Source organism: Halictus rubicundus, chromosome 18 (genome assembly GCF_050948215.1).
Source record: "Halictus rubicundus isolate RS-2024b chromosome 18, iyHalRubi1_principal, whole genome shotgun sequence".
NCBI classification, from domain to species: Eukaryota; Metazoa; Arthropoda; class Insecta; order Hymenoptera; family Halictidae; genus Halictus; species Halictus rubicundus.
This window is the reverse complement of record NC_135166.1, coordinates 6,567,953-6,592,474: the sequence shown is the minus strand read 5'-3', so window position 1 is coordinate 6,592,474 and position 24,522 is coordinate 6,567,953. Positions and strand designations below refer to the sequence as shown.

General features: G+C 47.0%; 1 protein-coding gene across 1 annotated transcript in view; it reads left to right on the top strand.

Moving 5' to 3' along the window:
• The first annotated feature begins 1,379 nt into the window (after positions 1–1,379).
• Positions 1,380–24,522, top strand: part of Ser (protein serrate) — a 78,845-nt gene continuing 55,702 nt past the window's right edge. The window contains exon 1 of the mRNA XM_076803282.1: positions 1,380–2,210. Within this exon, the coding sequence (XP_076659397.1) occupies positions 2,163–2,210 (48 nt within the window). The 5' untranslated portion in view covers positions 1,380–2,162. The remainder of the gene's footprint in view (positions 2,211–24,522) is intronic.

Below are 24,522 nucleotides of genomic sequence, written 5' to 3'. Positions count from 1 at the left end.
CGCGGGTACCTTCTTCTTCTCGAGAGAGCGAGGGACCCCAGCATCCACGGACCAAGCGGGGCACAAGTGTACCATCGTGTAATGCCTTCTAGAAAGGCGAACATCGGTGGTTTGCCGCTGGATTGAACAGAGAAGGAGACAATCCTCTCCTCGTGCACCAACACATCATTACCCCGGCAATTCCCCTGTACACAATCGTATACACACCGGCGTTGCACGAAGACGCGGATACATGGGGGCCCCGGAGAGCTCTCGGGTGTCTTTAGGTGTACGCGCGCGGACGGACACACATAGCAAGAGAAAGAGAGAAAGAGAGATACAAACGGATGGGAGCAAGAGGCTCGCTGGACATACGAGAGAGGCCAAGCAAACGTGTATAAAGAGGCAACGATGAGGAGAACGGATCCATGGGTCGGTCGGGGCGAAGAGTAGTTCCCCGTTTGATGGTGGGAGTCGTTGATGCTCCCGGAGGAGAAGGTGGGGAAGGTTGGGCGGGAAGGGAGTATCACGGGGGTAGGGGACTAGCGCGCGCGAAAGAGAGAGAGAGAGAGGGAGGGAGCGAGACCGAGTGAGAGAGAGGAAGGGGGAGAGAGCGGCTTAGAGCAAAGAAGACACGGGGTAGGGAGAGAGAGCGAACGAGAGTATGGTCGAGCCAAGGGGGAGGGGGAGGCCCGCAGGCCGGCCTGCGGCTCCGACTCAGTATCCCCGGAGCGACCGACTCGTGTACCCCGCGGAGGTGCTGTGTTTCCGTGCTCCAGCGTGCGCAACACACTCTCACACACACACACGCACACGCAACCGACTGTACAGACGTGTTTGCGCGACCGTACACGCACGCGTGCACCGCGCACACAGGAACCAACGGACGGGAAGGTGCGCGTACGTACACGGGCCACGCGCGCGCGTGTGCTCCGATCTACACACCTGTTCTTCCGAGAGGGAGACACGCTGACACACCGGGACGACCGAAGCCGGACAGTTTAGCGACGCGTGTTTATCGCGACCGTTTGTGCTGCGCATGTGACAGGGTTGGATTCGAGAGGCCACCACACCGATCCCTCTGCTAGGCCCCCAACGCGGGAAGGATTTCGCACTGTGTCCTACGCACTGGTTCGTCGTGGATCGACTCGGTGACTCGGTGGGATTAACCGTTGTGCGATCCATGATCTTCGGAGTGTGACCCGAGGACTGTGACCGTTGGATTTCAGGGGTTGTCGTACGATTCTCGTTCCCGGTGCTCGTGTTGTTCCGTCGATTTGAGCAGTCCGAACACAGTGACCGGTGACCGAGCGAACTGTGTCGAGGGGTTTATGGTCGTGCCAGAACTCTGATCTTCTCATCCACCCCCCCCCACCCCCCACAGGAGAGAACGTGTTGTTCAGTGTATACGGAGATCTTTCGCACGACCACGTGTCAGGTTCGCGAGCCTCGAAGTGGGTTACAGGATCCGAGAAGAGGGGACACGGTAAACAACCGCGGCGGCGCACGGTGCAATTAATCGTCGGGGCCCCCGAAGTGAAACGATCGGGAGAAAGGGGGAGCACGAGAAGAGGATCCCGCGGGGCGATATCGCTCGATCGCGCGCGCGAGGGAAAGGTACCTGTCTCGTCGCTTCTTAGCGCGTAAACATCTCGGAGCGCCGTTGCATTCTCTGCTGTACGTTTGGAAAGAGAGCCTAAGCGGAGGCGAGCCGCGGCAGAGAAAAACCGGTGGACAGTATACACGAACACCGGGTCGTGGTGCGCGTCAGGAACCGACACCGGCTCTGGGAGTGTTAAACGGGTGTGTAACAGTGTCGTCGTCGTCGGCAGGATCGAGAACACCGCGGAGCGGCGCGGCGCGGCGCGGCGAACCGTCCCGAGTCGGTACAACAAAGTGGAGAACCGTGAGACCAAGTGGATCGTATGTACGGTGTGTGCGTGGACCGGAAGTAGCGTCGGATAGAAGTGTATAGTGTGCCGATCGCGGCGGGCGGATCTCCGGCCGATCGAGATCGTGGATACGGGTGTGACGAGTGTTGCAACGATCGATTCAGGAATACCAAGTCGGAACACAGATACACGCCGTTGATAAATCATTCGCGGCCGGAGTGGCTCGGGAAGACCGCAGGTGACCCACGGGGAATGGTGATGCGGTAGTCGAGGGATTCCTCGAGGGAAGACATGAGGGCGGCCGCCGCCTACGTCCTGTTCCTTGCCCACCTCATACAGGTACGTGTACGCTTTATCTGCCCTATTCGCGACAACCGAGTCGCTCTTCTCTTCCGTATTCGACTCATACGGGCATGTACGCTGTCGCGCGGCTAATGAGTCCGACGGGGTATCACCGCTTTGTCAGTTTTCAATTTCGATAATCCTACCAAATATTTGACCCTTTGCGGTTCGAAGCGCTTGCTCCATTTCGTTCCAGAACTCGCTTCGACGTCGCGTGATTGCTAATTACAATCGTTTTCACATACCATCCAGCTGTGGTATCATCGATGAACGCAGCGTAGATAAGTTGAACAAGTAGCTATCGGTGCAAAAGTTAACGTGGAGCACGATATAGGACTGCAAACGGTTAACAAATACGCTGTTTCTGCACCGGATCGTAGATCACCGAGAACAGGATTTAAGTCTCGAAATTTTAACGTAGCCCTGGCGGCTTCGTTCTTCTTTTATGTTGTTCGTATTCTTGCGAGCAACACAAAACATCTTATGCATGGTTGCTCTCGGATGGAGGGTTTAGCCGGAAAACAGTCTTCTCCGGCGGAATTTAAAGGGTCGACGGCCACTGCCGCGCGTCATGGCGGCCGAAGCGGAAGCGTACATGTTGCAGGGAGGAATTCCATCGTTTCCCTAAACTGGTAACCTTGAAGCCAGTACGAGCAAGATCTCCGGAATACTTTTATCGAAATACTCGATTTGAAAAGCGAATCGGTCGTCTTTCGCGTCTCTTACGGTATCGCGAGATCGGGAATTCAATGAAAACAGGATGGAAATGTAGGTGAGCAATTGAAATTGTCCACCGATCGGATTAGCATAATATGCGGAAGCTGTGCAGTTAGAAGTATTTAGAACGTAGAAAGCGCATCGGATCAGGTTCGAGCGGATTGCGATAAGTGCCGATAGGACGGAAGATGCGCGGCCGCCCGGCGCGGTGTTTCTCATGCACCTGAAGCCCACGCAGCACCGCGAAGGTGTGCTCGCGTAATAACATCCTACCGTCATCTACGATCGAGCAAATTACTCGGGCAAAAGTCCAGTTAGACGCGACGCGTTCGCGCCGGAGACAGAGCAATTACTCGCCGATGCTTAATGATAACGTCGAGGGCCGCGATAAACCGTAATTACCGGCCGCGGACGCTCCTGTCAGCCGTGTACGTATATCGATCCTGCCCGCGGAAAAATGTTACATATTAATTACATGCATCAGGGTGAACGAAGCGCAAACTGTCGCAAAGTGGAACGATTAGATAAGTAGCGGCGGGCACAGCGATGAATCACTCGATGCCGGTTTATTAACTTATCTTAGACACTAATTTGATGAATGCTTGAAGATGCTCGCCCAACACAGCTGCTCCCAGTCTTTACCTCTCCGTCTGGGCATTATCTTAATCAGCCTCCTTCAATTTTCACAAATTATTACGAATTTAGCTAAGGTCTAGTTCTCGTTGTCGTTAAAACGCGCGGTCATAATTTAAAGGCAAAATTGTTTTTATTGGTTGCATAAGGTATATGTGCCTGATTTCTACTGCCGTAGATACAACATTGTACGAATTTAAATAGCAAAGTGTAGCATAGTTATTTGACTATCTGTGTGTAAATTGCGCGACCGTGGTAGCAAACATGTTAAATAACTGCAAGTGACTTGTTGCTGCAGTAAAGTTGGTAAAATCCCTATTACACATAGAAGATAAAAATTCGATAATAAATCTCAGTAAAATGCTAGTTTTTGAAAGTTTATGTTCCATGTCTAAGGATTTTGTAATAGTCTTGCTTATGATTATTACATAAGATTTTAAGCTTCAGTAGGATCGCCCCATTTTGCACGCGTTGACTATCGGTTAATCGTCCCCCAAAAATTCCCCAAAATCAAAGGAATTTAATCATCGTAGTAATCACAATTGCAGAGTTGAAGTTTGTCACAGAGGTTGTTTCTTGAACTCTCTCAGATCGTACAAATCCGAATGACGTTCGGTTCGAGCAACTGCATTAACGCTCTGCACTCGAAGCCATTTTGATTCCAGAATTTGGACATTTCATTCGATTCATAATATTTTCGTCACGCACGATCTCTCATTTTGTCTATATGAAGTCGAGTGTGTTTATTGGTGCCAGATTTGAACTTCAACAATTTTTTAAACACAAAGTAAGTTTTAGTAATTGTTTTCAAATATAGTCATTTCTATAGGTGCCTCGAAGGGGACAGTCAGAGCGAAAAGGGTTAAGAACAAAATTGATTTTTAAAAATACACGAAGATGGATAAAGTATTAACCCCTTGCGCTGGAACGACGAGGCACAGAAAATTTTTCTCAGATATTTTAATATTTTTACTCCTGTTTCCTCTTGAAACAAATATATATTTTTACTGTACACGGTTGGGTCACGCTTATACGCGTGAAATAATAACCAACGAGTCAAGATTCCGTAGATTCGCGATAATGTAGAGTGACCACATGACCACATTTAGAAAAATGGTTTTGCGTGCCTCACTTTTCGTCCTTATATGAGAATGTTTTTCCCTGGGAAAGGGCTCATTCGAAAGAGGAAGGTTCAATCTAGCGTGCGCTGGTCACAATCTGACAAGATTATGCAGACATTTAGTGACATAAGCGTTAGAAGTAGGCCAAAAATTGACGATGTGTATGCCGTTGAATCCAAACATTTTTATGCCATTGGATGAGTTTTCTGGACGAAATCGAGAGCAGCGCGCGCTAGAAAATATCTCCAGCTACAAATTCAGCTATATTTTGTCCCAATTCTCTGCGAAATAAAGCGAAAAACTTGAAGCACGTTTCTGGCGTCAGAATTCATAATATCGGTAATACAGAGCAAGAAATGTGACAAGTTTAGTCAGAGACATAAGACCCGTCGAATCAAGACCAAGACGGATCTTAAGTCAGTGGCTGAAGGCTGCGAACGGAAATTATACAGCATTTATCGACTTGCTGACTCCGAAAAAGTCCCGTGACTACCCTTGTCCCTTAAGATGGCTGACTGCTGGAACGTAGTGACCGGTCTTTCGATTTCGCGGCGGACCGGCGCGGCGCGACAACGTCGAACACGCGAGCGTCGTGGTTGAATCGGCGATCGCGTATACCTTTTTTGCCGGGCAATTTCGCGACGTGAGTTAGGCGACAGCCGGTGCAAATACCTTGAAAAGCGGTGAACTTCCAGCCGCGTCGCATTTGCTCGCGCCGGTGTACGCCGAGATTGCGATACGCGCCGGTGTCCCACGACGGTTTCGCGTGTTTCCTCCTTCTCTCGGTTTCTCCGGCGTCTTTCGTCGCTTGCACAAGGATAGGAGGGCGGCGCGCCGCTCGTCCTTTCCTCCTTGTTCTCATCAAGGAGATACATACTTACGGTGTAACTACGGGCTTTTTTCCTCGGGATGTTGCCTCGTCACCCACACTTATCATCTTGCCTCTCTCGCCGGTACACGCCGCGTATTGTGCGCCTCTCGGCCCCGTCCACGTATCCCCATTGTCCGCGGCCGCCCCGATACACCGTCGAAAAATGTATAACACGTTGCATCGGTGTAATGGGACGGTCTTATTTGTATCTTCCTGCGGTTATTACACGCTCTCGTGAACGCGTTGTGTTTGTTCAGGAAGTGTGCGCGCTCCGGACACGCAGCAATGGAGACGCTCGGACGGAAATCTTCGCGCCGGGACGAATCGGACGGTGAAACGCGAATTATCTGATCGTCGGAAGAATAATACTGATTTTTCGCCGTTGATACGGAAAACGGGCTTGGTTACGAGGCAATTTTTACACTCGCCCGACTGGCACACGCATTCCATCGAATCGTCGGGATCTAGCATCGTACGGAAATAGTATAAAAATCCGTTTTCTCGCGTTCGTTCGACGCCTCTTCCTGAAACTACAATTTCGCAGTCGTCGGAGTACTTCCACCGTTCAATAATCTTCCATGTTTACTAGTCGTTTGACATTTACGGAAAGTTTTCCCTATTTTCTACCGCGCGCTGCACGTTGTTTCTGTGTCACGGATTTCTTCAATCTCTACAACATTCTAATCGTCTGATTGATGTGTCGAATGCTTGAGATATCTTCGTGAAAAAAAAAATCTATGCGTGCCACTTTGCGTTATGAAAGTTAAAAATCGCTTGTCGAACGAAATTCTCGAGTTTGTTTAGTTTGAGAACTACGATTACTGCAAACCGCAAACCAATTTTCTTTGATTGGACAGCGTTCGTAGAAAGCGTTCCGTCCTTGAATTTTAATATTGAAATTAAAGCGCCGGAAGTGCGAATTAGTGAAAACACCGGGGAATATTTTATGGGACAGACTGTGCAGCCTCCAGTCGAAATTTCAGAGAACCTAGGCGTCCAATTTATTTTCGCGATCGATGAAATCGTTCGCGGCAGACCGACGGTCGACTTAAGAACAACTTCGGAGCGTAATCTCGTTGACGGATAAACACAGCCTCCATGTCAGTCGGAAACCTCGAAACGGTCATCGGCGAGGCGATCTTCGATTTAAGCAACCCCGTGCTGGAATAATTGGAGCTTAGGAGCGAAAAGCTGCCCGCAACGGTTCAGAGTTATGGGACGCGGGGGGAGGGAGGGAGGGAGGACCGGTGGTCTGCTACAAATGACTTTCGAGGAAGAAGGAGAGGGCTGCGGCGTTCGTCGTTCCCTCGATGATTTCGGCCTAGTGCAATTAAGCGTCGCTGCTGCTCTCTTTCAATTACAGTCCGAGCGGAATTACCGTTATAACGCGCGGTGGTTGGCGGCCGAAAAAACGCGGCCAAAAGTATTCCGAGAACCCGAGGTGCTTCTGCTGCCGAAACTTCTGTCACTTTAGAACGCTCCCCCAGGCTCGGCTTTAACCCCCCACCCCCCAAAACATATGGATCTTCTTCGGAATAGTGATCTTGCACCGGGTCCTTGTAATTGAATTGAATTTTGACTCGCAAGGAATGATCCCGAACCACCAAAAATTCGAAAAATTACGAAACTTTGGGGATATGTACTACACGATGTTTTGCTACCAAAATTCACTGTAGGGGGTTGAAATCGACCGTCGGAAATTCGGCAATTTTTCGATTTCGCGTTGTAAGCAAAGTGCATATATGGGATAAGAAAAAGTTGTCTGATATTTTCAGATATTAGTTGTTTACATAATTAGAAAAAATAGCCGGATTTTCAGAGGTCGATTTCACCCCCTTTTGGGGTCGCTCTTTCTGCGAAGGGGGGTAAGACCGAGGGGATGAATCGCAGGATGGCCGCAAAAATGATGGGTGTCGATCGTAGGGGGGACGTGCACGCGAGCGGTGACCGGGGAGCCCGGTACGCCGGTGTTTTTCGTGTCGGAAGCCGCGGTCGATCCATCTCGAGAGCACGTTCGAGGCGGGTAATTAAGACGCGCCGATGGGGGGACGATGAATTATAATCGGGTGCCTGGTCCCTGATAAAAGTTGCCCGAGTGAATCCTTCTCCGAGCTCCGTTCGCCTCGCGGCCCGGCTCGCATGTGCATTCGCGTCCGTCGAGAGATCGATCTCCCCGCATGAGCCTCCATAACGGGGGTTTACGATAATTGCTGGAAGCATCCTGCAATTTCAAGCTTAATGGACCGTCCGTTCGTTCGGCCGGTTCGCATAGTGGCCGGTGCATAGAAATTCCATCGCATCGAAACGAGCCGAGGGTTTGGGGGATGAAGGGCGGGTGCCGCGGAAATTCGCGACGCGGGGATTCGCTGCGAACGCGGAACCACTTCGGGGTTGTATCAACAACAAACTCCCGAGGGAACGATCTCCGCGAACCGCCGTGAAATTGCTTTTTAATCGGCTCGCTCTCCGAGATCGAGAAACCCGCACCGCGAACGAGAAACAGTCGTGAAATTGGTGAATTCCTTCGGCTCGTTCCCTTCGAATCTGTTTGAACGCCGTTCAAACACGATTATTTTATAGCCCGACTCTCGTTTGAACTCGTAAATCTCGGACCAACTGAATACCTCGTTCACGCTTTGTCTTTGCCCACTCCCCCCCTTCCCCCTTCCCCGACACAATACTTGTCGTTTGCCGGCCTACGAAGATCGAGAGACACAATACACAGTTTTCAGTTTATTGCTCCGCCTCGTCTTTTATGGACAAGCACAGGAAAAAGATACTCAGGCGACCGGAAGCAGCAGCTATAATACCGTTGGATGCGCTACGTATTGACGTTGCGATTTCCTTAATGCATGTTTATTCTTCCCCCCTTTTTCTATTTTGTTTTTGCAACTACGATCTAGATCGGCATTGTTGGCCGTTCAATGGAGATCCAAGTACACGCGACGAACTACAAAGACTTTCGTTTACAAACGCTAAAGACTGGTTTGTTTACGATGGGATTAACAACCTTTTACGACACTCTATGTGTTGGTTCTTCCTGTACTTGTCCATCCGTCTCCTATCTTTACTCCCCATTTATCTATTTTCTAATTATTATATGAATATTATATTTCATAATTATTATCTCGAGGTGACCTGCGAGACTTTTCTTATTCCTTACTGCCAAGTTGAACGACTCCATATTTATTAGAATCTAACGATCGCCATAGACCAACTCTCCCTTCTTCGGTCGTCACTACATTTGTGTAAATGTCATTTACCTTATGCAACTGCCGTCATTATTATCACTGCCGCCCTTAGCCCCTGGCAGTATGATTTATGTTACGGTTTCAGTGATTAGATCATCTTGGTGGTTCATGAATTCTTGAAAATAGAAAGAAATTTATGTATGTTGTATACAACTAAACCACTACTATACTATAACTATACAACTAAAAATTGTTAAAACATTTTATAAAACTTGTTAATACATTGTATAAAACATTGTATAATTCAATAGTATTCCTATATGCATCTTTGCCGACTATGTGGAACGCTTGAGAAATACAACAATTGTGACGTACCATTTAATCATGGCATTCTTAACGAGTAAACAGTGAATTCTCGATATATGTCAACAACACGGGTCCAGGAGATATACCCTACCCCTGCGACGTTTATCATCCAGGCCTTTGCGACATACAATGTTTTTTCGATATATGTATCAAATATCCAGCCGATAAAAGTCCCAGAACTATCCTCACTGCCACGCGGTATACCCCGTGAGGGTCACTGTCCTTTTCTACGTTCGGTGTGGATCAAAGAACAGTGGCCAATATATGTCCCTGACTAGACCCGTATTTTGGACATAAATCGAGAAAACAACAGTGTTTTATACAGAAATCGCGGTATAATGTGTATCAGTAAAATAAGGTGCAAAAGTTAAGTCAGGCACGATATAGGACCGGAAGCTATCAGCAAATCGGAGATCATGAGAAAATGGCTTGCCCCCGTGTTCGAGAGAGATCGAAGACGAGAGACCTTGAAAAAGACTCGACACAATCTCTACGGCATAGAATAGGCTGGCTGAAAAGATCCGCGAGGAGTTGAAATCTTTTTTAATCGGCCTGTAACAGAGTCAACGGTGGATCGAGAATGGTCGGCTACCTAGATGGGGTTGAGAAAAAGACGCTCGTATGCCCCGCGGCGTTCGATGACGACCCGTTTAGCGCATTAGCGAGCCGCTTCCGCTTTTGCCCTGGGAACCGATCCCTGTCTACCCGCTCGTCGGCAGCCTCGTGGTCCGCCGCGCGTTCCTTCTTCCTCCTCTTCTTCTTTCGCCTGGTATCACCGCGGCCAATTATCAGCGGCTGGACGGCCCGTAGGCTGTGTCGGACGTGGACGCGCGAGATCGTGCATACGCGTCGCGTGTGCAATAGTGTTGTGCATACGTCGTCGCGGCGTGGCGTGACGCGAATTGGACGAAAAGAGGAAGGTGGGGGACGAGTCGATAGCTAGCGTGACGAAAATGATAAACGCCGGCGGGGCGGCGAGGAGGGAACAGGTGGAAGTACAAGGACGAAACGGGCGTAACACAGGTGCGGAAGTACCGTTCAGGAAAACCGCGATGCCTGGACCGGGATAAGGGAAATGCAAATGGGACCGGACCGACGGTGTTCGATATTAGAAAAACCGTGGACGTCTCAATAAATCGTTGGAACGAGAGATCCCGGCGGCTATCCGATGAAATCGAACGTAGAAGACGAGGAGGAAGCGAGCCTCGAACCACGCGAACGCCAGAAGGGGATCGCTCGCAGAAATGGTACATCGCGCGAGAGAGTGTGATGCGACGAACAGAGAAAGAGAGAGAGAGAGAGAGAGAGAGAGAGAGAGAGAGAGAGGGAACACGGGAGACGAGGAATACCGGGAAGAAGGTGAAAACGAGGAGAAAGAGTGAGAAGGAGACAGCCGGTCCAGCGGCTGCGGAGTTGGGCGGGTTAAAACGAAGCGTTTAGCTAGCGGTCACGCGAACCTCCTATAAAAATCAGCCCCGAGGCTCGCTTCGGCGGACGCGCACCGCAGATAGACAGATAATGCTGTCTGCCCGCGTTGATGCTGGTGGTGGTGTGATGTGGTTTGGTGTGGTGTGGTGTGGTGTGGTGTGGTGTGCTGCTGCTGCGCGAACCTGCGTGACGCGCTGTGTGTTGCGTTTCAGGCCCGCGTTCTCTACCTTATGGACCGTGGCGCACAGGTGCGTGCCTGCCAGTCCTTTTCGCCATGATGGCGAGCCAGCCTCCGACGGTGGGCGAGAACCGACCAGGAACTCGAGCCACGGTTTTATGGGTTCGCGGAAAGGGAACGCGAACGGTTCGGCGTCTTTCGCGTAACGCAACATAAATGAGGGCGTCGATGATCGCGATCGCTCGCTCGGCGAAAAAACGTCTGCGCGAGCCTTTTTGCGACACGGTGGCTGCGGGGCCACCGTTGCTTCCGGGATTCTCGCGAAAATAGTGTAACGTTCCAGCACAATTAACCCTTTGCACTCGGCGCTATTTTCATTCTAAGACTAAATTTTTCTTCCGTCTTGAAATATTTTCATTTTATTCATAGGAAACCGATCCGTTTTCCACATACAATATTTAAATGTTTAGTGATCTATTAAATACTAATTTTGTAATGTAACAAATATTTTGTAATATTTTTTGTGATTTCCTTGAAATAATGCCACAACAATTTCTAGTGGTGCTTCAGAGTCACCACTCGAGTGCTAAGGGTTAACATTTTTAAGGACAGTATCCGAACTTCCCTTTTAGCTACTTCTAACCCATAAATATGTTCGGGTACCCATTTGCGTGCAAAATACAATGATTTCTGTATATATGTCGCCAAGGCCTAGATGATAAACGTCGCGGAACTATCCCAACTACCGCGGGATATACCCCGTGACGCCAAGGCTCGGGGTATGTCTCCTGGACGATATATGTCGCTGGCAAGACCCGTGTTCTTGACATATATCGAGAATTCACTGTAGTAGCAAACTCCTTCTTTTAATCATTTTAATTAGTCGAGAATAGGGTAACAATACTCTTAAAGTCTCCAAATCTCAGTTTTCCGTTTCACTTGTTCATGTTGACCATAAAAGTATAAAATCCGCAGTCTAATTATGAACGACCAAGAAATTCGAGTCACTGTAACCGTAAAATAAATCGTGGTAGAAGGGGTTAAGGATATTGTCGATATAAGAAAGTATCGGCAACATATCAATATTATCGATATTTATCGATTACAGCGTCGATAGTCACACCTCTGCCTCTGGATGGTTTGAAGATTTTATCTGAAAAATTTGTGTACAGTTTTGTTGCTCGCGCCGGAGATTTCGGGTGGGCCACCTGGTCCGGCTTTCCCCGGCGCGTCGAGTATCGATTATCGATTATCGGGCCGCAAGATGCCGTCGTTTTTCGTGTTCAATGAACTTGGCCGGGCCTGATTTGAGCATGCACCTTACGGCCTGCACGGGATCGCGTCTCGGCTTGGGCTGGTCCCCCTCGAAATTCGTCTTTTTTCGTTTATTGTCGCGCCGGGCCGATTTAATGGGTCGGGCCACTGTCACGCGTGCTTACGCAACGTGTAATCGGGAGTAATCACCTCCGGGATCTATAGTCCGTTGATTAGAGGCTCGGCGAGCCGCTTTTTTCGCCTTTGAAAGGGGCTCGTCGGTGCCCCCGGCTGATCAGATTGATTGTTTTTCGCGATCGTTCGCACCGCCATGAATAAGCTGCAAAAAGGGCAACGAGCGTGGCCAAATAGCCGCGAAATTTACACCTGAGGAGAAGAGAGAAAGAGAGAGAGGGAGAGGAGAGAGTACGGAGCGCGTCGATCACCGAACGCGACACCACCCTTCTTCGTCATGCTCGTTAAATTAATTCAGTCCGGCCCATAAAAAGATGATTGAGTAGTCCCGCCGTTACGGTTCGAGCGAATATAACAGGGCCGATTTGAATACGTTTAAACCCGCGAATCTTCGCGCTGTCGCGACAAATTTCAGCGTGTCCAGATTTAATAGGGCGGCGGGGGAAAATGACAGTAGCCGGTAATTGCGGGAGTTTCATTCTGTAACTTTATAAACGCGTTACACGGGGGAAAAGCTTTGCATATACATTGCGAGCGGGCTGCCAGCCCATCAATTATTTCGACAGTCGCGAATCGCTAAACTTTTATTTTGCATCTTGCGTTTTATTATCGGGTCGTTCGGGAAGTAATTTCATTTTCCGTGTAGAGACACCATTGCTTCCATTTTTTATCACTAGACCTTTCTATGCATTTATGACAAAATTGAGCAGATAAAATTTAGAATTGTAGGAAAATTCAAAAATTTCAAACGTCAACACAATATTTCTCATCTATTAAAATTAGCAAGTGAAGAAACAACGTTCTACTTGGTTTCTATTTCTCTTAATCGATGCAGACAATTTTTATTCTACATAAAGATTCGCAGTCTAGTTATTGCTTAACGTACTGTCGTCTATTTGCGAGTACAGTAGAACCTCGATGATTGCACGGGTTGGGAATTATGGTGATTGCACTGGCATAATATCCCGAGCATCTTGGGAAGTGGGGAAATCCGGAGTAGGAAAATGGGGAAACGAATCGCGCTATTGGTCACGCTTGTTTCGTTGCGTACAACCAGCGAGGTTCTACCGTAGTCCAAGGAAATCTTCCCACGAATTTGGTAACTGGTCAGAAAAAGAAGGAGATCGAGTGTACTGGTCAGTAACCCGGTGCTGGAGGAGTTCGAAGAGCGTCGATGGTTATCAATCAGGTGATTCGCATGTTAATGGACGGCACGCAGGAAAAGAGGCCCAATAAAGGCGAATAAAGTTGGCCAGGAGAGAGAGAGGTCCCCGTTCGCGTCGGGCAGCGTGGTCGTTTGCATCCGAAGCACCCTCGTAAATCACTATTTCCCGATCGACAAAAGAAGGTAGCCGGCTACGAGGAGAACAGGTTGTTACTGAGACTCGGAAGTTTTCGGATACCATGTATGTTGGTTAATAGAGCGAGACCAGCGTCTGCATTCTATCGGCGCGGAGCTGGAGCGGGCGAACACGCTCTCGGCGGTGCGGAGCGGAGCGGAGGCCGCAAAACGGTCTTGACTCACACCTGTTCTTCTTGTTTCGAGTGTTCGATTCCCCCGGCAGGCAGGCAGGTAGACGGATCAGGTTAAAGAAACTGGATGATCCTCGGGGACCCGAGGTTCGATCGTGTTTCATCCACCCTTGACCGGGCTAACAAAAGCTCATCGATAACGGCCTGCCGTTTCTGCGCCGGCGACAAGTTCCCATGGCTCTTCCCACGGGGAACACGATACACCCACGCAACGATTACTCCTTAAATCGCCTGAGAAAACGACGATCGGCCTCGTAAAAATTTCATCCTGCCGGCCGAATGGTAGCTGCGACGAGGATTCCGTCCGCCTCGCTGCCAGCTACTCCAACACACGCCGGCGATCGTGCCCAGTTAGCTGTTTTTGACGAGTACACTCGTCATCAAGAAATGGCAATATTTGTGTTGTGACGAGTATACTCGTCATCAAGAAATGGCAATATTTTGTGTAAGGAGTATACTCGGCAAAAGAGCTAACTGTTTGACGAGTTTGCTAACTGTTTTTGACGAGTATACTCGTCATCCAGAAATGGCAATATTTTGTGTTTTGACGAGTACACTCGTCATCAAGAAATGGCAATATTTTGTGTTATGACGCGTATACTCGTCAAAACTACTAATTGACGAATTTGCTAGTTGTTTTTCACGAGTATACTCGTCATCAAGAAATGGCAATATTTTGTGTTATGACGCGTATACTCGTCAAAACTACTAATTGACGAATTCGCTAGTTGTTTTTCACGAGTATACTCACCATGAAGAAATGGCAATATTTGTGTTGTGACGAGTATATTCATCATGGAGAAATAGCAATATTTGTGTTGTGACGAGTATACTCGTCATGGAGAAATAGCAATATTTTGTGTAATGAGTATACTCGGCAAAAGAGCTAACTGTTTGACGAGTTTGCTAACTGTTTTTGACGAGTATACTCGTCATCCAGAAATGGCAATATTTTGTGTTTTGACGAGTACACTCGTCATCAAGAAATGGCAATATTTTGTGTTATGACGCGTATACTCGTCAAAACTACTAATTGACGAATTTGCTAGTTGTTTTTCACGAGTATACTCGTCATCAAGAAATGGCAATATTTTGTGTTATGACGCGTATACTCGTCAAAACTACTAATTGACGAATTCGCTAGTTGTTTTTCACGAGTATACTCACCATGAAGAAATGGCAATATTTGTGTTGTGACGAGTATATTCATCATGGAGAAATAGCAATATTTGTGTTGTGACGAGTATACTCGTCATGGAGAAATAGCAATATTTTGTGTAATGACTATACTCGGCAAAAGAGCTAACTGTTTGACGAGTTTGCTAGCTGTTTTTGACGAGTATACTCGTCATCAAGAAATGGCAATGTTTTGTGTTATGACGAGCATACTCGTCAAAACAGCTAACTGGTTAATTTTCGCAATTTAGGTACACATTTTTCAAAGAGATCGCAAAAGCTAACTGGTCAACTCTCGCGTAACAGTTACTAGTTGGATCCTAATGGTGTAATCTTCAATTATCGATAAATAGTGGATATTTAAATTGTAATCATTTTTCTCCAGGCTTTATGTAACACTGACTGCCGCGCGAATTTCGTGAGTTTCACACAAATTTTGTCTGTTTCGTACAAACGATCTGGGGTTAAAATAGCTTCGAGTACAAAAGAGTTACATAAATATGAGATTGGTGATGAGTAAACTGCGGATTTCGTGCATTTATCAGAATACACAGATGAAATAAACAAGATCAAATAGATGAAACAAAACAGTGAGACATTTAAACAATTTAGAAATACTGTTGCATTAATTTCAACCGATTAGAATAATCAACAAAGGAAAGAAATGTGTATGTAGTGCCTGTATCTGGCAATTAATGCAGACAATTTTTATTTCGCATAAAAATCCGCAGCCCTGGAATCAGCATGAAGGTGCTTTATAAAGTTGATTAATTTACGCAGATGTATGGAGGAATTTCTTTCGAGCAGGACACAGGACGCTGGCTATCTATTTAAATATTTGATCGAAAGGAATTACACTGGAACGATCGAATCCCCTTTGTCTGATCGCAGTGACTTAATCTACTGGGAATTCGTTAAACGCTCGGACATGTCAGCGCCGTGACTTTAGAAAGTGGAATCGACAAATTACAAAGAAAAAGAGTGTTGATCGTTTAAGATCAACAAGCTCTCGCATTAAAAAGAATAATTATACGAAAGTTACTTAACAATGTGAAATGCCTGCGAAACGTATCGATAGAAATCGCATGCTGAAGAAACGTATAATACATACTTAAACAGGCCGTAAATCACGATTCACTCGCGAACATAAATCCTTACGCTTCTCTGACTAAACGCCGGGTGTCGTAAAGATAAAAATATTATTAATTAATTAGAAACAGGCCGAAACTCTTATTGGGCCGCAGAGAGAAGAAATGAATTCTACGTAATCTCCGGACGGATCAAATTTAAAGCCGTCCGGTTAATTAACATCGTCGGATGAAAACCCGGCTTTCAGCTCTCCATTATTCCGGCTGATGAAAACTTTCACCGAAAAGGCACTAAATTCTCGCGTCCAGCCCCCTCCGAGAAGAAAGAAACGAAACGAAACAAAACCGAAACGAAACGAAACCGAAACGAGTCTCGGGCGTCTCCAGCTTCCCGAGAAGCGGCCGCCAAAGGGAAAGAAACGAATCGAATTAATTTATTCCGTCCGTGTCCCTCCATCCACCCACCGTGAAATAATCCCGGGTCGGTCGGGGGACTAGAAGACGACGGGTAACTTCGCAGCGAAATTCGCAATCCTGTTGTCGGGGAGGACGACGTGGACCCTGTTGAAGAGGAGTAGGAGAAGAAGAAGCGGAATGAAGAGAAGATGAGGACTTCCAGGACTTCCCACGCGCGCTCTAACAGTTTTTAATTATTTCGGTAATTTGTGGTCGATCGACGGGTCAGCCGGGCAGTCTCGACGGAATCGAGTGGGTAGCAAATAATATTAAGTATAGGCCTCTCCGCGGAGAGAGAGAGATATATATGGTCGATGGCTGGCCTCACACAGCTTCACGGTACGCGAATATCCTGCGTACACCGACGATACGTGTCCGTGAGGATACGTCCGTGAGGATCCGTCCGGTGTAAAATTAAATGGTGTTCGGTAGGTCTATTCCAGCGGGGCAGGTAGCGGCCACCGGTAATTACTACCTACGACTTAGGAACTCTCAAAGATAAAATGAAAGGCTCCGGACGATTTTCGAAGCCGAATTCGCGTCAGTTGTGCTCTGTTGTTGTTGGCCGTTCGACCGACGGAGAACGCTTCCTCGCACTCAGGGTCCCTGCTCCTCCTCGTTTTGCTCGTTTTCCGGTCCGGCATGGGTCGCGTGAGCGACCCGATCGTGATTTCGACAGCCCAGCGACGATCCGGGCCGCTCTCGATGCTGATCGGTAAACACCGATGATCGGCGATCGTGAATTACGGAGGTAGGTACCGACGGAAACGCTCTGTCCGGCCGTTAATTTCAGAACTACCTTCCGCCCTTGTGTCGGTACGAAATTAATAGCCGATCGGGAGTATCCGCAAGTCGTTACCAGTCGCGAACGAGTTTTATCCTCTTCGAGGCGAAGCGACTACGAAACTGTCAAGGGTGCCGGTTAGCGACACGCGATTTTCTAGATGAATTGGATCTTCGTCGACCAGTTTATCCAACAATACGGTGTCCGCTACGTTGCCCAATTTGCGATCTAATTGGAGCAGATCGACGCTCGAAGATTAGCACGTTTACCATCAAATGATCGGCTTTTTACTATACACTCGATGAGATTATGCGGACGCTGCCAACGGAAATGATTCGATACGTTTCATCAAGTACGTTGCTTCAAACATTGCGCACTATACAAATTGTACAATGGTATTAGTGACAAAATCATGATTTAATATTTCCTAAGTGAAATGCAATAATCTTTAAAATAAAGACAAAATTTCGTTCACTTTTAGCTACGATTTCTGTAAAAAAAAAAACAAATTTTGACACTGGGTGACGTCTCTAGGACGACATTTTAGGGAAAGGGGTTAACACAGTGTTTGGGTGACGCCGCTTGTGAAATTAGAAATTTTTAGAAACCGCTATAACTTTAAAATAACGCTATAAATAACAAAAGTAGTATGTCAATGTAACATAATCCGTCGTTAAAAGACCAGTATGAATACGGGAACCGACTTCCACCAACGAAAAACGGATTTTTACGTGTCGCGCAAACCACCACCAGTCTAAAAAATCGGATTTATCCGTGTCAGGACAAGAATCTGTTAACACGTATTCCAAAGAGAGTGTTACAATTTGTATTTGCAGAGCGCTGATTCGCAAAGAGGAAACGTACCTGGAAGTCCCTTATGGTGGTGTGTATAAATTGGGCTATAAATAGCAACGGGGTCTCTTTGGTCAGTTCGATTTCCTTATTCCCGAGTTTCCTGTTCTGAAACTTGCAATCACGATCCTGCAAACTCGGTAATTCGTGCTCTCCGGGAGAAAGATAGAGGGGGAGGGGGGTATTCCGAGTGGTTTTATTTTCATTGTAATTTTTCGTTGACCGAATGCGAGCAGAATCCGCTAATTGGCATGGTTGCGCGCCGATAAAGCCTGCCTTCATTGATCCATCCGCGGCGAACTAGCCGGTTAACAGGTTCTCAATTAAGATATTGAGAACGCACCTTCCGCGGGCTTTTACATAATTACATCCAGCTCTAATTAAGCATTTACATAATTACACGTATCCCGTTCATAGGTTCCCCGCCCCCGTTTTACGCGCGCTAATGAGATCGTCGATAACAATTAACCCGCGTAACTGGACAGTGCGCGCACACCGCCGCGCCGCGCCGTTTTACCTCCGATTATGCCGGACGATCCGCGCCGTTTTCGAGGAGTCATCTTGTTATTAACTCGTCCAGAACCGCTTCGCTAGATGGAAATAAAATTTTATCGGCGATCCGTTTCCTCAGATCGCTCTCCTGATGACCCTATTTACTCCGAACGATCTGCCCTCGGACTCCGCTGGCAAATTATACACTTAACCAGCCAATTATGTTCGTACATCTTCTTTCCTTCGTACCAATTACACGGTATATGTCCCTAAACTTCGTTCCCCGGTCGACCCAGAAAAGGATTCAAACCTCCCTTCGGAACAAGAACAAAACGAAACGATTTTAACTCGGTTCGTAGAATAGAAATTTCGCGACGAGACAATCCCACGAGAGGGCACCGTAATTTGTAATTGTGGCATAATGCTTTCGGATTTCTTTCGCGGAGAAACTCGATTCGAAATTACGAGAAATGATTTCAACCTAATTTCTTTCCTAACGCTGCCAGACGCTATCTCTCGCGATCAAATTGCACGTTTCCTCGGTGCGGTGTCGTTTGTATTTCTAATCACTAGATGTTTATGCACGTTTCAATTTTTGTAGACAGATTTCAAGAAAATCGAATCGAATAAATTCTTATTTTCCGTGGTAGTGGGCTTCTTAGATCTGAAATAAAGTCGTACTAAGTTCTGTCGAATTTCATATTGTGGCGTTTTTTGAAAATTTTCGGGAGCCATAATTGCATGAAGATCCGCAGTCTAGTAATCACGTTCTCGAGCATCCATACTTCCACTAAATAAATGGCGTCGCTTCGCCGTGAGTTTAACACATTTCTGCATTTTCAAGAAACAAAAATCAAGTGAAATTTCATTTCAAGGAAAACACACAGAGTAAGATTCTTGTGTCTTCAAGATTTCCACTAAAAATAGCAGCGTTTCTATTTCGTCAATTTTATACTCTACCATTTTATTATTTATCTATCATTATTAGACTGCGGACCTTTATGCAAAATAAAAATTGTCTGCATCGATTACAAAAGATAGAAACCAAGTGGAATGTTAATTCTTCGCTTCCCAATTTTAATAGACGAGAAATAGTACATTGACATCTGAAATTTTTTAAATATAATTTCAAATTTTGTTATAAATGCATAAAGATCCGCGTAATTGTAAAAGATTCTCTAAATTCAAACATTCACAAACCAATATTGGGAGCACTCGTTCAAAGACGCTGTAGTAGGATGAGACTCTCGCGGCCTACAATGTCTGCGAGATTGCGTACGCATAAATATGCGCGACCAGGTACGTCACACTTTTTAGCGCGAGTTAATCAGCTCGGCAAGATCAGCGGCGCGATCTAGGAGTCGTTTAAAAAACGCGGGGTTCCACGTCAAGCGCTTGTCCCGCGAGGAAGCGAGATTAAAACGCGGCAAGAGAGGGACGGGGAGGGGTGTACAACAAAGAACGCCGGATTCCTTCGATATCCTCCGGGAAGGAGGATCCCACGAGAAATAGCAGAAAGGATACGGTAGGCTCGTTCCTCAGTATGCGTTCGCCGGGCCGTTTTTTCGCTCGAATGAGTTATTCGTATTAACTCCCGCGAGCTTCGACGTGTATAAAACTAAGGGCAATCTCTCTCTCTCTCTCTCTCTCTCTCTCTCTCTCGGGGTATGGCTGGCTGCACCTTGGCTATGCGGAAAGGAGAGGCTGTTTCTCCCGCGAATCGGCACGCAGACAGAGGAAAGCGTGTGGCTCATCCTCGTGCACGTACACGGTTCTCTGCCAGGACTCGTAACAAGTCACGAACGATGTATACGCGCCGACGGCCACGGTAATTCTCGAGCCCGGGGTTTAAAACGCGCGTAAAACGCTCCGCTCTGCCCGCCGACTCCGTGCATCAGGTGTCCAGAAATCAATCTCGCGACAGCCTGTGTGCCCCTTTGTTTCCCCTCTCGCGAACGATCCGCTCGGTCTCCTTTTTTGTGCGCAAACGGGGGAGAACGTTGGTGGTCCAAGGGCTCGTGGGGTGAAATCGACGCTTTTCGTCACGGAGGATCCTCTGACCGTGGGATTCTCACGAACGGACGATTTTCGGACACCTTCTGCACGCGCTTTTGCACCTTTCCGCTTAATGGCCCGTTTCTATAACATTGGTGGAATTAATCAAAAAATTTCCATCTCTTGAAATAGGTTACAACTTGTTCGCAAGCTTGACTGTGACTGTCTAAAAAGGACACAGACTTGTATCTGACGTAATTTTTTAAATAAATAAATAGTCAAGTTCAAGACTCTTGGAGCAATGTGTGCCAGTCAGTTTTCTTGTCAATGGGTTTTTATAGCACAGTCATTTGTGCGTTTCTACTAAAAGAACTTTTACATTTTTACCTCCCGCCGAAGTCGTAGTTCACTGTTATAGTATCGTATAAAATAATATTCGTATCAATCGTGCCGAAATGTATTTATTTTTAAGGCTGGCTGACTCTTGATTTTCCACCACGTTAGCAAACGTCTCCTGTAACGATGGATGGATCGAACCTTTTTCTGCTCGCCGGCAAGAATTTTCTTAGCATAATTGATGGTGAAATTCTTTTTAGCATCGATGTCGAGCCGTGTTCTTCTTATTAGCATGCGCTAATGGGAACAGATTCCAACGTGCAACATTTCCTTCGAGCACGAACGCCGGAGACGAAGGCTTCGGACAGCATGATGGATAAAGAAATCAGCGGGAGAAACGTTTTTTCATTTTTACCGCGTCAGACGCGCGCGGAGGTCATTCGATGAGATTAGCTTTCGCATAAACCTGAATTACGAACGGGGCAGGGAAAAAAGTTTCACGAGAGAGAGGGAGAGAGAGAAAGAGGATTTCTTGAGGAAAATTAAAAGATGTTTCTTGTGGTGTACCAGAAAGCGATAAAAAGCAGGCGGTCCACGGACGAAGCGGAATGCATCGCTGAGTGGTCGGAGGTAGTTGACACTTTAATGACTGATGCAGCGAGAGCCCCGTTCGTCGTTTTCTTACGCATTTAACCGGTTGCCGCGTTAATGCCTGTTTATATTACGGTACTATCGCCGGCGATCGCGCGTGTGTTCACACGGATCGAAAACGAAAAATGACCAGTCGGTTCGTTGCAGTGCTCATCACGTTGCGCAGGTTTCTCGGGGACTTCCGACATGAGCTGATAGTTCCCAACCGTTCTCAGTGACAACTGATCCTAGTAATAAACTACGGAACATTCCGAAAGACGCTCAATTAATTAGCTACCATGCTCGTTTCGTTTCGACTTTCGCCTCATAACGTTCCATAATAGTCGTCTTGCGGGATACGAATTTTTCCCGTATGACACGGTGAACGCCATGGTGGTCACCGGTTACATTGCTTAAGAAACCGTAAAAACATTAGTAGAATTTAAAAGACCGTTATATTACTTTCAATCTTTTAAACATGTTCAGAACGAAAATATTCTATTTCCCACCAGTTCGTTGCTGTCCGGATAGAAAATTTTTATTTTGGTTAGAGCTCCGCTGTTTTCGGACCAAAAATATTTCCATTCCGTAGATTTCTTAAATAACCTTTTAAAGAATTTTTTCGGCTTTTCCTACTCTCCATATTTATTTGGTCTGGACGATCCTGTTCCCACGATTCAACATAATTTATTTCATTTTGTGGATGTGAAACTGATGTAATACAGTACTCGAATGTTTAGTAATTTCCTAAGTACAGACAAATTTAACACGTTAACTGACTGACAGTGATTTTTGACTGGGTTTAGAAATTCCTTTTTATTCTTTCGAATAACCTTTTTAGTCTTTCGAATTCAAAAGGGTTAACTCAGCATCCCCTATAATACATTTTAAATTTCTAGTTTTGGTTTCATTAATTAAATTACTCTGATTTTGTAAGAATCTCTGGGGTTGATATTTAGCACTTAACGTGTTAATAATGTAAACGATACTTTGAGTAATGCTGTATCAATTTTTAGTGGCTACAGTAGCAATTCAAAATTGGGTAAGAATTAAAATCTGTAGAGTATGACGCAATTTTGGGGATAGGAGAGGGGAGGACAATCGTGCAACAGAAACAAAAGGAATAACGGCGCGGAGACAATCGAGTGTACGCAAGGGGGCGCCTCACGAGAAAAATGAGCTTTCGCACAATTGACCTAATAACCGTGAAAGCGGGCAACGCGGGCGCAGTGATTGTTCTGAGGTTGAAAGGTGCGGTTCACGTCGGGAAGAGGTCGCTAATACGGGGTGTCCACCTTTATTACACCTCTCGACAGCTCGAATAGACGCCAATTATCGCTGGGTGGCAACTGAACCCCCGGCCATGTGGGAAAGTGCCGTGTCATGCCTTCTTTCAATGCTCAGTGTGATCGAGTCGCGCGGAAAATCGGGATAATTTTCTCCTTAGTCATGCAACGCTAATTTCCGGATCACGTCCCGCTGCAAACGAGCGAGGAATTAACAACGGTTCGACTGCTGTCGATTCAAGCTCGTATCAATTCATAAAATAATTTATTACATCCCGCTCGTTTTTTACACGGTCTTGAAATGTCCGGTTCGAAAAAAAAGAAGATACGTATGTATACACTGGTTCCAAAAAGTGTTTGAACACTAATGTTCCAAGCCTCGAGAAATTCTCGATGTTTAAACAGCGACGACTTCGTTAGAACAAACAGCACGAGAATAAAACAAGTCTCATTACATAGCATAAAGCTTCTACTATTACTAACCACGAGGGAATTAAAAACTACCGACACTATTCAAGTGATGATAAAATCGAATTCTCTATATAGATCAAAGGTATATACAGGGATTTCTCGATATACGTCAACAACCAGGGTTTTGCCAGCGACATATATCGTCTAGGAGATACTATTCTTTGATTCTTCGAGGAGTTTCCACTCCTCGGTGTCTGAGACCTCTCAAGCTTCGAAGTCTACACCCTGCGATGGTGGGGATAGTTCTGTGACTTATCCGCCAGGTATTTGCGACATATATCGAGAAGAGATTGTATCGGGAAAATGCAAATCAGGGAAATTAAGTTAGAAACGTTACTTTAAATGTACGCTCTAACATCTTGGATGAGCAAACGACGAAATACCGTAACAGGGGGGATCGTGGCGGAAGAAAGGCGAGAAAAGCAGCAAGGAGATGGAGTTGAACGGGTTGGAAAGTCCGCGAAAGAGGGAACAATTCTAGGCATTTCCAATTCCAATCGACTCCTCGGGTAAAAACGTGGAGCCGGTGGCCGGCTGCCGCGTGAGAAAGAGATCGGCACGGTCGCGGCGGGATCGACTGCTCAAAATTCCCGGCTCGTGTTACGCCCGATACCCATCCGTCGTATCATCGGAACGACCGATCCCAGTTTTCGAAAAGTCCTCTTCCGTGTCGGCGTGCTGGCTTTCAAGCGGGCCCCCGGGCCGCTGGGCAATTTCACGTTCGCACGTGATCGGACTGTGCAAACCCGATGGGGCCCGCGCGCAAACGGTTTCGCAGTTCGCGCTTGTCCTACGCTCCGCTTCCTCTCTCGCGCGAGAGCGATTCTCGACTTCTTTCGGGAGGCAACGGGTTACCGAGAGAAAGAGAGAGACAGAGAGAGACCTTCCAGAATAAGTATGCATGGCCAATAAAACGGTCGACGGTCGTTACGCCGCGTCGTCTCTCCTCAAACATGCGCTCCCCGACAGCGGGAACCATCCTCCGTCTCGGGATTTTAGCGTCCTCGGCTTCTAACGTCGTCGCACCTTTACGACGAGCCATCCGCGATTCCCCGAGAGCCTGGTTCTCGGACGCACGCCGGGACGTGCCATTTTACGGTCACGACGATTCCTCTTCATCTCCGCTGATACACGAGGAGCTGCGGAACATCTGGCGATGGACTCGGGAACAGATTAGGCGCGCGAAAATATTTCTGGTGCTCCGTACCTGGCTCTTTTTATCCGTACCTTGCGCTCGAATGGGAGCTGTGTGACCA